General features: G+C 37.2%; 1 protein-coding gene across 1 annotated transcript; it reads right to left on the reverse strand.

Moving 5' to 3' along the window:
• Positions 1–1,502: 1,502 nt before the first annotated feature.
• On the reverse strand, positions 1,503–10,834 carry MRPL39 (mitochondrial ribosomal protein L39). The gene is made up of 10 exons (XM_084305988.1): positions 10,757–10,834; positions 10,266–10,472; positions 9,745–9,884; positions 9,168–9,267; positions 7,383–7,450; positions 5,985–6,097; positions 4,896–4,961; positions 3,824–3,977; positions 2,857–2,904; positions 1,503–1,633 (listed from the first exon to the last, which is right to left on the reverse strand). The coding sequence occupies exons 1-10, from the start codon at positions 10,806–10,808 to the stop codon at positions 1,547–1,549; spliced, it is 1,035 nt and encodes a 344-aa protein (XP_084162114.1). The 5' UTR covers positions 10,809–10,834; the 3' UTR covers positions 1,503–1,546.
• Positions 10,835–12,844: the final 2,010 nt, after the last annotated feature.

Genomic DNA, 12,844 nt, shown 5'->3' on the forward strand with positions numbered 1-12,844 from the left:
TGTCTGCTTTTTCAGTAGCACCAGAGCAACAGATCCAAAGCCAAAGTATACTGCAGGTTACATTCAAAAGAAACACGAGTATTCAGAACAGAGATCACTTCTAGTCTTAAGAAAATAAATAGAATGTGAGAGTGTATTCATAACGTAAACCTTGTATCCAGAATCCTTTTTTTTTTTTTTTTTTTTAAGTAAGTCCAACACTATTAAAGAATCATCTGCAATACTAATTGAGAGGAAAAAGAGTTCTTCAAATGATCTGCGAGGGTGTGGGTTATATTTCAAGGATGTGTTGCACTTAACATGAAACTATACTACAAGGCATAGCCTGTTACTATACTGACAGGCTTCATTGTAAGACAGCAAATTTGAATAGCGTGTCACACACAGAAATGCCTAAGAGCAAACATATTTTAACACATAAGTATACTTTGTGCAATTTCACCAGCTTTTATCATTTGTATTTCTTCTTCTGTGCTCTGACACATTTAGCATTTATTTCCTTATTAGTTACTGTAGATTCATTAAGCTAGGTAAGATTTCCTTACTTAAATGTTTTACTGCTCTTGCAAAACTGTAGTATCAATTGATTAGAAAGCAAGTGATGCAATTAATGGTAAAAGCAGTAAGTGGTATAAAATTCAGAGAAAATATTTGCATTTCACATAGTAATAGAATAGTTTCTGGTATGAGAGAAGCTCTAATGAGCTAGTAATGAAAATACAAAATGTCAGAAAGCATTATCCAGCAAAAACCCCTTATGAAATTTAACTGAAGCCACTGTAGTTAAATATCAAGGAATGAAAATGCATAATAAATCTTACTACGGTGGGGATGTGCATAAGACTACATTCCTGGTATTGTTCTGGAAAAAGATCTTTAGAAGTGATACTCTTTAACTGCTCTTGTACAGCGGACAATTAATAACCTCAAAGAACTTTTCAGTTTCTACATTCAGCTATTTTTGTACTCATAAAGCAATGGTAATTATGCACTAAGCTACTGAATGGAGTCTTTTGAATAGCAAATACAAAAGAATCAAATTTAAGTTGACAAAATTAAAATTGGGAAGTAACCGTTTTGTAACCCTTTATGGGCTTCTGGAAGTTTTTGTTTAAGACATTGCCTTATAATGCATTATCTAATACAGTAGGCAAAGAAGTCACTGGAATTTCATTGGGAAACTCCAGCAAGAAAAACAGCATGTAAAGAGATAGCCTAAAAATGTGGTCTTGAAATTGTTATCAACTTTAAAAAGGATGCCTAAAGCACACTAATCAGTAAGGACAATATCTGGACATATACTGTTCTTGAGAACTCATTTAGAAAATGAGTTAACACAAATGAGATTTTTAGAAAAAAAATCCATGCCTTTCTAACAGGGACAGAAAATTGAAATTAAAGTAGACTGAAATGTATGATACCAGCTTTGTACCTATTCACAATTCAGGTCCACAGAACTGAAATGAATTAATGAAGACAGTTTCACACGTAGCACAAATAAGCCATGTAAAAAAAAACATTTTATTATGTACATTTAGAGGTTAATTTAAATTGATAAAGTTTTTTCTTCTTCCGTTCCACCTTTTTCCTCATGACTTTCTGCTGCTGCTTCCACAATTTTCTCTTCAGTGACCTGCAGAAAAATAACAAAATTGTTATTTTTATTAAACATGACTTAATTCTAGATCCTGGAAATCCTCCCCTCACACTGTCAGTGTAGCAAGAAAGACAACTGTTGTCTTCAAAAGTAAACAATCTGGACAAGAAGCATCTGCAAACCAATTTCATTTAAAAAAAAAAAAAAAAAAAATCATGGACTAGACTCTGAGAACATCCTTGGCTAACAAATTTCAGTAGGCATACTGTATTTTTTCTCTCTTTTGCTCCAAATCCAAATAAAATATTTGTTCTGAACACTCAAAACCATCTGCTATTTACTTCTCACAACAATTTCCTAGGTTTAATCATGCTTTGAAAGTCGGTCTCTGGTTATATGCAGCTTATGATATTTTATTGTTCCATTTATTGAAAAAATTTGCCTTTTTGCTTTTATTCGGTCAGTGAAAAACTTCTCTTGGATAAGCCCATTTCAACTTGGGAACACTGTTTGGCAGAAGAGTATTTGCAAGAAACTTTTATTTTCCATTCAGGTTTTTAATGGAGAAAAATAAACCAGTGCATTTATGCAGTTTACTGAGATAGTATTTCCTTTCATCTCCAGTAGTTTCCACCTAGGTTCACCCAATGGTAGATTTTATCCCTGCATTTAGTTATTAAAATTATGTTTGCTTGTGTTCTCTCAAGCCTGTGACAGAAAACTTACTATTACCTAAAATCTAGGTAAGTATAAATACATTACTCCAATTTTAGTTTTCTTATTTCATGTTCATGATTAAAACAGGAAAAAGAATATTTTAAGTTCTACACACGTGGTATCAACATAAATTCTAGAGATTAATTTGAAAAATACTGATGTAGTTTAAAGTGATAATTTAAAACAGATTAGGGATTATTAAAAAGCAGACAGCTTCAGTCATAGATGATAAGCCTGACAGAATTTGCTCCCGTTATTTAGAATATTACAAAATATCGGTTGAACGCTGCATGTTTTTTCTAAATGGTACAATACACTTCAGCAGTCAGACATCAAAAACAATACCAGATAATCTTCTACTACAAAGCAGTTAAATTTCATGTGCATCCAATTTTCTTCATCTGTTTCTTCACCTGTTCCATTCTTAAAGATATGTTACTGAGGATATTACCCATCTCTAATCATTCAAATGCTACTCTATCAGAGCACCTTTTTTTTTTTATATATATATATTTAAGTCATATTTCACCACTGAGACTTACCAGCCACTTTGATCTTTCCAGCAGTTTGTGCCACACAGTGTGGTGAGCCTGTAACAAATGTCATTAAATGATATTACTAGAAGAAAAAAAAAAATATCTTACTATAGATTAGATTCTGACAGGTTTATAGAAAAGATGTAACAAATACTAATGATCTCTATCCAAACGTTACAGCTTATTACCTCAGTGTCCAGTTTGCCCAGTTTGGGAGGATTGAAGAGGGCTTGAAATTATGTTTACTTATGACATTCATCCACTGTGTAAAATCATTGAGGCGGTAACGGGCAAAAATAGTCATTAAAATCTTATGACTGGGAAAGATAAGGAAGGGTACACAGAGGAGGGCAAGAAAGACGATGCCCAACTTGTAAACTTCCCCAATGGAGACAGTAACACATGTTCTAGACCATAGGCCAAGACAATACAAGTCAAAAGAAATGGGAAGGAAGACTCTTGCCTCCAGTTATATTTTTGCAGAGCCTTTCCTTAAAATAGATTAGTGATGAGATTTGCTGTTGTTACAAAGTTTTATTTTGGTATCATGGAAGACTCCTGCATCATGATTGTCAGTTCAAAGTTCTATTCTTTCCTGAATGAATTAACATTGCCAGCAGCCTCGATTTCAGATGATCAGCATGCACTACGATAAACAATTCACTAAGGCAAGGGGAATGAAATAGCCATGCAGCAATTGTGCAACCAAAATCATGCTTTCGGTATTGAAAAAAAATAACGTTGGGGTGCTCTGACACAAACTTTCAAGCTCTGATTCCATAGCCATTATAGTTCCAAGTCAATTGAACCCCAAATACCCGATGAGGTCATCATCACGGGCCATCACTTTCTGCTACTCATCCTCCTCTCATCTCTGTATTATTCCAATCAAAGCATAGAATAACGATCAGAAAATATGCCAAATGCCCTAACTTTAAAAGAAAAGAAAAATTACAGAAAATGCATTAGTTACCCTCAAATGGACTGGCAGGGACACACCCTGAAACCTCCTTATCAATTCAGATTGGTTAGTCTGAAGATTGTGAGCTGCTGTTATCTCATACTGGAAACAGAAACTTGTCCTTGGAATGTGAGGGCCTTCACTAACATCCACGAAGTCACCAAACCTGATGGAAGTCAAAAAAAGGAAAAAAAAAAAGTTATGACAAATATAATCAAAGAGAATTACAATCCTATTTATTTTTGGTTAGCAAAATCCTATCTACAGAACAGTTCAAAAAGGATGAAAGAAAATCCACAAAAAATCCATAAAAGAAAATCCCAAAACAACCCTCAACACATCCCCAGTTCTGGATTTCCTGAAGTAAACATACAGGTCACATAATGTCCTAATATTAATTTATGAAATTTAAATCCCAAATCCAGAAAGATAATCCCTAGTTTCTCAAATTTTTGAAGCCACATTGACTTTAATAGTGGGTTAACTTTGCAATTCACTAGAACAAGGTTTGTCCCCAAGATCACACATTCTGAAGAACAGTTTGCTTACTACCTGCACAGGTTTTTCCCTTTCACATCCTGGAAAGTTGTAAATCGATTAAGAAAAGTGAGACAAGAGGAAGATGTACAGCAAATGAATACTCAGAACAAACGTCTCCCAGCAATCAACAGGCAAGCCCATCCTGAACAAGCTGGAGGGTAGGAGGAAGGAGAACAGACACAACACGGTTCTAGAATTTCAAGAACCATCATGGCAAAGGCATCTCTCCTTTAAAAAGATTTGGACTCCAAAATCAAACATGGTTTAGGCATCTAGAAAACTGAGTATCACCAGCCTAAGCGAGTCACAATGTATAAGATTGAGCTATAATAAAAGCTTCCTTCCTCCAGCCTAAGAACTTTACATCTTACACTGCATTCCAAAAATCAGCTCCATTCCTATCTCCAACACTTTGAACACAAACGATTTTATTTTTAAGTTAAAAGCCATCATAAATAACTTATTCTTTTTACTTGCAGATACTACTTGTAATACGACCAAACTTTTCAGCGAAATATTACAGAATGAGTTCAGTTTTGCTCACCTATGTAATGTTACAATTCCTTCCATGTTCTGAGAAGCTTTCTGTTCTATCATCTCCATTTTGTATCTGATCAAGACAAAAAAAAAAAAAAAAAAAAAGATTAAAATTTCTAACCTTTAACACCTAGTTCTTATAAGAATTCTTAACAGATTGATTCAGGGAACATTTCTTAAAGTTGTATTGGTATTTATGAGAGCTTTGAAAGAAATTAAACTCTTAATTTTATATGCCAGTGTGTATTGATATGTTTCATAAAGCATGTATGTAAGACCTAAACTGGTCTTATGCAATGCGTGGTTCTCAACAACTGATCACCTGCAAGATGTCAAAAAGCAGTCTCTGCTCTTTCTACAAACTACACGTAAATCAGCTCAGTTCCTATCTGCTGTAAATGCTTTGCCAACCAACATTGTAAAGAGATGCTAGTTGGTATGTCACATAAACATTATTAAGCTAAAAACAGTATTTATTTTGGTCATAACTTTAGCTTCAAGCAAAATTTTATTTTGGTTCACAAAATGACAAATAATTTATCATTTTCCCCCACTTCTCTCCAACTACCAAAAAGCTGTGGACCAGGTAATTTTTCCAAAGCATTGCTTAAGTGGTCTGTCAGCTAAAAAAAGAGTTTTGAACAGGCCTTTCTATAATGAAAGGCAGTGTATTTTACCCATTTTCCCTACGTAGAGCTCAAAAACTGCATTTCATCAAATCTGCATTTCAAGATACCAAGATATGAAAAAACTTGAATATGAAAGCCTTTCAGCAAAAGCTTAAGGTAACTAGCATGCAAAAAGTCTAATCACCAGAGCTCCAGTTTAAAAGTAATGAAATCTTGAAGCTCAATATTAAACTTAGAAGTCTACAATCTTTCCATTTCTCACAAAACTACCTCCAGTAAAGGTGTTGGCCTCTGGAGAGAACATTAAAAATGTAATCAGCTAGTGGAACAAAGACAACGGAGATGTGTTTGAGTGCAATCAGAGCAGTGGGAGATGTACCTTCTTACTTCACCTATCACATCTTATGCAGAGATTTAAATGAATTTGTAATTGCCTTTCTAAAAGGAAAGCACATTCATACACTTACTTGTTATGCTGAAACATTTCACGTGCTACTTTTGCTTCAACTTGTAGTGTTTCGAACGGCAGGTCTTTATAAATTAGCTTACTAGCATCCTTTGTAAGAGAATTGAAGTTGTCCTAAAAAGTGATTGAAACATAAAACTGTCACCACTGTCTCACAGCTGTACTGAATAGACACAGGAAACACTAAAGATTAGTCAAAATGACAAGGCCCATCTGGTATAAATCCTAAATATAAGAATACTACTGTAGGATTGTAATTCTTACTATATATCAGCAACATATTGCTAAGGAACAAATCAATAGGCATTCTCCCATCAGAAACAATATACATGAATCGGAGTTAAAAATCCTCTGTTTTCTTAGCATAACATATGCACATGCAGTCTTGACACTGATCAATTTTCAGTTGTGTATCCTGTTTCCCATAGTCATGATCCCAGTTATAAACAATATCCACTCTGGTGGAATCAAAAGAAAAAAACTATTGAATAACTACAAAATGCACTGCCTCATTCCAGAATCCAAAGCTTTGTACACGCAGATTTGTTGATAAATAATAAACTGTTACTAGGAAAAATTGCATTTACTGTGTCACTTATAAAGTAACTTAGTCTGAAATATTTTAACTACAAGATTATATTGAAGAAAAAAACACCTGTATTGGACTAACACTGCTTTGTTAGCCACACACACCTCTGCTGATACTTCATCATGAGAACAAGAATAGGCACCATACAAGTGAAACGTTTGTGATCACACCAGTTACCAAACTGTTAGGAGTTTGTACATGATTAGATTTTATAGAAGTTTGTAGATGATTAGATTTACCAGAGAGCATGAAACATAAGCAAGCTATTGAGAAGAGTTTCAGCTGAATGTGCTCACAGTTCTTTTACAACAATAAATTGATTGTGCTGTAAACTAACAGGTGAAAATACGTCCTTACTGTCAGAGGGTTTTACTCATACAGTCTATAAGCCTATGGTCACATCTACACTACCAGGCAAGAGTAGTTAAGTACGAGTGGGTCTGTACAGTAACATGGATGGCACTTAGGTCCCAACAGCCATACCAACTGTTTTTGGAATTATATTTCAGATCAGAGCTACCTATAGACCTAAAACCTGTAAGTACCTGGAATACAGCTCTGGATTTTATTGCATCTGAAAAAATGTAGTTTGTGTGCTGAGAGCACTCTTCAGCGTGAGCCAGTATATGATAAATGAAGAGATTTAGTTTCTGAAGTGTATTCCTGATGTTAAAAAAAAAAAAAAAAAAAAGAACAAAAACCCCGCTACCCCACTAACCTCTCCCACTGCCAAAAAAAAAAAAAAAAAAAAAAGCAATGGACGAAAATGTAAGCTACAGAGCTTTTTGAGCATTAAGTTATTGCGCTTACTTTTGTTGGCTGCCAGTCATTCAGTCTATTGTCCAAAATTACATCATAACAGAAAGCTCCAGAGATCACTGAAATTCCAAAAAGAAAAATACTCTTATTTCTAATGAAGTACATATTTCACTGCCATATTATAGTCTTACAGATGTATGAAAATTAGTAAGAAAAACACAATCTTAAGAAATAGATAAAGAATAAATTTTCAGATGTGATTATACAGTCAAACAGCAGACTAAATCTGTATCATTTTAATTTCACTGAATGAGAAATATTCATTTTAAATGTGCTTTAATTTAATTTTGATATAATATATACCCATTAAAGGAAACAAACAAAAAAAACTATACTGCTTCCCAAAAACACTGAAAAAGACAATAGACTTTGAAAATATTTCACAGTATTTTCACATCATATACTAAATTTGCACCATTCAACTGTAAAGAGAAATTTATTGCACGGATAAATCAGGCTATTAGAGCTAAACTAAGATATTTATCCATGACACGCACTTAACACGAATTTCTGTGGTAGTCCTTAAAGTGCTTTTTGTGTATATTCATCAAGCTATTGACATATTAAAAATCAAGCTTATGAACCTAGTAAGCTCATGCTATTTCTACACATACACTCTAATGATGCAAATTAGTATATGCAAGATTATTCCAAATCCTGGCAGAATTGAAATATCCACTCTAAACCTACCAATCAAGACAAGTGCTGAAATGACTAAAAAGGGAATCGATCACAGGAAGGCTCCAAACAACAAACCACATTCTTATATATCGAATATATAATTGTGTGGTAGGCTCTCTTATTTATAAGAAAAAATATCTCAAGTTGGAAGGGTCCCACAAAAATCATCAAATCCGTGTAACCTCCTTCCTAGTGCGTTTGCTAATTTTAGTGAATCTTGGGTCACAGGTGAACAAACACCATTAACAACCAACTTCAATGATCTTGCAACTTGAGTTATTAAAAGTCACCATTTATACATCAAGTGCTCATAGGGTTACGTAGTTATTTGGACAAATCCCACAGAAACACATCAAGTCTTCTAAATATATTACTCATGTAACTTCATAATCAAAAGGCTATGCCCTTAAGTTACTAACTTAATCTATGTAGTCCAAAGCGGTCTGAAATTCAGTTATCATATAGACCAATCTTCCACACATTAATGAAGAAGTTGTTTTCAGCCTGATGAATGTAAGTTAAAGAAATGCTGGTACATCACACTCTTCTTCTTATAATTACTCTTCCAGTGGAGCACCCAAGAGGATACATTCCCTTGCACCTTCTTCCTTCTCCCCACCAATAATGTCAGGCCAAATAAGCTTCTGGACATTTTAAAAGTGTAATACAAAGCTAAAACTTTAGAAATTTGGAAATATTGCAAAGATCTAAGATTTAATCCTCAGTTTATCAACTGATATTAAAAAAGCAGTTTAGGAAAATAGGCTTCTGTCTTTTCTCCAGTCCATTCAATGGCCTTCAAAGCAATCACACAGCTTAGCAGCTATGTAGAGACCACTGAGTTGTCACAGTTTAAAGCCCATCATAACGTTCAAAGCCTTAACACAACCAAAACAAATTCTGGATTACTTCAACGCACCCATCACATCAAATACAAATAAAGGCTGCAACAACAGCATTTAATACATATAAAAACATTAAGTACCTTCAAAAAATGGAAAAAGAGACTGATTGTTTTTTTTTTGTTACATAATTACACACTCACTTAAGAAGCAGTGAAAGACAAGATGATCAACAGTAAAACGTTTATATCACCTGGCACTTCTGGAGCTTTAACCAGATTCACAGAGTACTCATCCTTGAATGCCTGCTTTAACACACATGCCATGATCATGGCACAGGAACGCCAGTAGGCCTATAAAGAGAATTACAAAACACAGAATTATTACTTAGAAACCAACAACCTATACCAGATGAACATCAGCTATCCAAAAAAAAATCCACCAACATTTCATTGAATTAGGCACAAACCTAGATGTCTACCCTACCATTACTTTCTTTAGAATGTAGACTTCTACTTGGAGATGATTAAAACATCCACTGAGATAATCAAAATTGCACCTGAAAGGCAAGCCAGATGTTTCCCTTGGGATATTTAAATCTCAGATCATTGAATCATGCAAGAATATAGGTTGAAAAGAATGTCCACACATCACCTAGCCCACACTGTGGTCCAGCTAACAGTAACTGTGAGGTGCCAACCAACCGTTAAAAATATTGAAACTTTCACAACAAAGTTCAAGGAGGCAGATGGACATGGCACTAAAAGGGTCATACAGAATCAAGAAGCTGCAATCAGGGTCACCTGCAATGAGGTATGATGGAGGCTTACCTTGTTCACTTCCTCTGGATCTTCATCTTTGAATGTAAGGAACTGAATTTCACATGATTTGGTCAAGGGTCTATACATGTCCCAGACTTCACCATCCACAAGAGCTAGCACAGATTTCTTGTAATGCCATTCACTTAAGTCTGAAGAAAGTGAAAAACACGTTACACAGTTCTTAGTATTGCTCTTCAGAGTCAACAAATTATTCCCCTGTATTTGCAACAACAATCTGCAAGTGTTTTACCACTGTAAATGACTTAGAAGGATAAGCTGCAGATAGAGCCTAGAAAAATTAACCAGTTTATGCTGATGTATTTTGAATCAGTAAAATGTATTTTAGGTCATGAAGTTCACGGTACAAATATACTATAAACTTAAATACAAATACTCTGAATGGACATCCCTTGCCTTGGTCATTACAAGGTCTACAACACTAACATTTCAAATTTGGAAGGCAAATACTTCAACAGGCAGCCTTATTTACACCCTCAGTGGCACATTAGCTTAGGAGCCCGTTCACTTACGCATGGCACAGTTGTATGGAGTAGACAAGGCTTTGTTCATTATAAGCAAACTGCCAGGGTGAGATTTTCCAGTGTACTTTACTTCTATTTTCTCAATTCGTGGACAAAGAGACAGCTGTCTCTCCTTCTCTTTGGTAAAGAGCTCGTTGCGCATCTGAATAATTTCCTCCGATGTCAGCCGAGAAGCTGATGGTGTGGATACAAACCCTGGTAGAAGAAATTACGTAAAGTGAGCAATAAACAGTTTTTGAAACCTCTTTACAAGTCCGTTTCTGCAGAAAGGCGAGCATTCAGCAAAGTCACCAAACAAACAAAGCGATGCAACCCTCTCAAGCAGCAAAGACTTAATTTAGCGTTATAAGTGTAAAGGGGTCACCCGGCCGGGCACGGTCCCTGGAAGCGACGGCCGCGGGACAAGCCCGCAGCCGACACGACACGACACGACACGACACGACACGACACGACACGACACGACACGACACGACACTCACGGCGTGCCTCCCGCCCGGCCCGCAGGCAGTGCGCGGCCCAGCGCGCCGCCATTTTGCGGCCGAGCCCCGCCGCCCCGGTGCCGCTTCCCCACGGCTCCGCTGGAAACGGCGGCGGCGGCGGCTCGGTTCCGGCCGCCGCTCCGTCCTCGGCCGCCAGGCGGCACCGCGGGGCCGGGAGCGAGGACCAGGCAAAGTTAAAATTGGTGAAATAAGTCACGATTTGTTCCCGTGTCTTACAGTTCTGATGGAGATGGTTGTCAGCCAGATCCCCCAGTGGCAAAGACAAAACGGCCACCAGGAATGCTAGCGTCAAAACAGCTACACTGACATGGTGCCATTAAAAAATAAATAAATAAAAAGCTGTAATTAAACTCAGCATCCAAAAAATTAAATGTGCTAATACCGGCCACGGACAGTAATGGGCAGGGAATTTTCCACTGTGACCGCAATGGGCTGCGGCCAGGTGAGCCCCAGGGCTGCTGGCTCCTGCTGCTGCGGCACCTGGCACTGGCAGCCCTGCTCACCAAGGCTGTCATCCAGAAAACCAGGTGTGAGGGTACGGTGGCTGTTCCTGCCCTTCATCACGTTATTTGATAGAGACAGATTTTTGGCAAGTCAAACATCGTGCTTCCTCACTTTTTGAAACAAGTTAAATACAAGTTATTTTTTAGCGCAGCGGGCACATTGTAGTGTATATACACACAACTGTGGGTTGTGTGTATATAACAGTTTACAAGTGAAAGGTCCTTAGAAAACACAAAGATGCTGTTAGTACTTACATCATTATCACTCAATTCTGCCAGTTCAATTATCTTTTTATTCTGTGGCTTGAGGATTCATAAGCAGTCACTGATTACATCACATAATCTTTTTTTTAATTGAAAAATGTTTTCAAGATACACTATAATAAGAATACAAAAAGAATATTTTAGTTTCTGAGGATGTCAATTCAAAATGTCTGGAGAATGAAAGAGAAATAAGCTCTATTCTGTCACTCTTGAATGTGCTGTTCACTTAACTCAAACGACTAGAGTCAAATTCCATTTGATACTGCACATTACTTTGACAGTCTCTCTAATTTAAATTCCAATCTCTAAATCTTTTTTATGAATATATGCAACTCTTATTAAGGTTCAGGAAAATGGTGGTAGCATATCTGTTCCCTGCTTCCACTTGCTTGGTGAAGCTCTGGAAGTACAAAGAGGATGAAAAGCCTCCTGGGCCTTGTAGCACACTGCAGGCTTTGGGAGGAGCATGGCCACGGCCCTCTGTGTTCTGGTAATCCCTGGCCACAGAGTGACAGTGCAAAGCTTTACCCCCCAGTGGAAATCAAAAGATATCTGAAGCTGCTGGACATTTCACTCGGGGCTCACCTGCCAAATCTACAGCCCCCGGACAAAAGCAGAAAAGAGGAACAACATTGGCATCAATCTGGGGTTAATTACAAAGTTCAGTCTTCAAGCTCATTTTTGATACATGATGCTACAGCTGGCTTACAACTGTAACATCATTTACTTCTGTGTGTTTACTTGAGGCTTCTGTGATAGAGAAAAAAAAAAAAATCACAAACCCACCACAATGCTGGGGCCTGAGCCGAGGCCCGGTTGGGGATTATGCTCAGCTGCCCCGCATGGCCCTGCCAGCAGCCGGCGGGGGGTTTACAGGCCTGCTTTAATCCCCGAGCTATTGATCTGTCTGTCAGTGCCCCAAAACTAAGGCCTTCTGCCTGAAAAGTACGCTGGGAGGGGTTTGGCTGAAGGCCAGAGGCTTTTAGCACATCACAACACTAAGCGTGTCTGTGGTATGGAGGAGGGACAGGTAATAGAAGCAGAGAAAAAGTGGTCCAAAATAATTGCAAGGCATGAGTCTTCATAAAGCTGTTTGACTTTCACGGAAACCAGAAATAGTATTTTATAATGTGCAGAAAATGGGAGATTGACCTATGAGGCAATCTCCCCGTCCGTGCTTTTACACCACCATGTGTGACCCATTGGCAATTTGTACCTGACAAACCATGGCTGCTGGTGGCCCTGTGGCTCCCAGCCCGGTCCTGGGCTTGCTGACAGATCACTGCAGGAGCAGCATGGC

The sequence above is a fragment of the Netta rufina genome (assembly GCF_964035555.1).
Source record: "Netta rufina genome assembly, chromosome: 1".
Taxonomy (NCBI): Eukaryota; Metazoa; Chordata; class Aves; order Anseriformes; family Anatidae; genus Netta; species Netta rufina.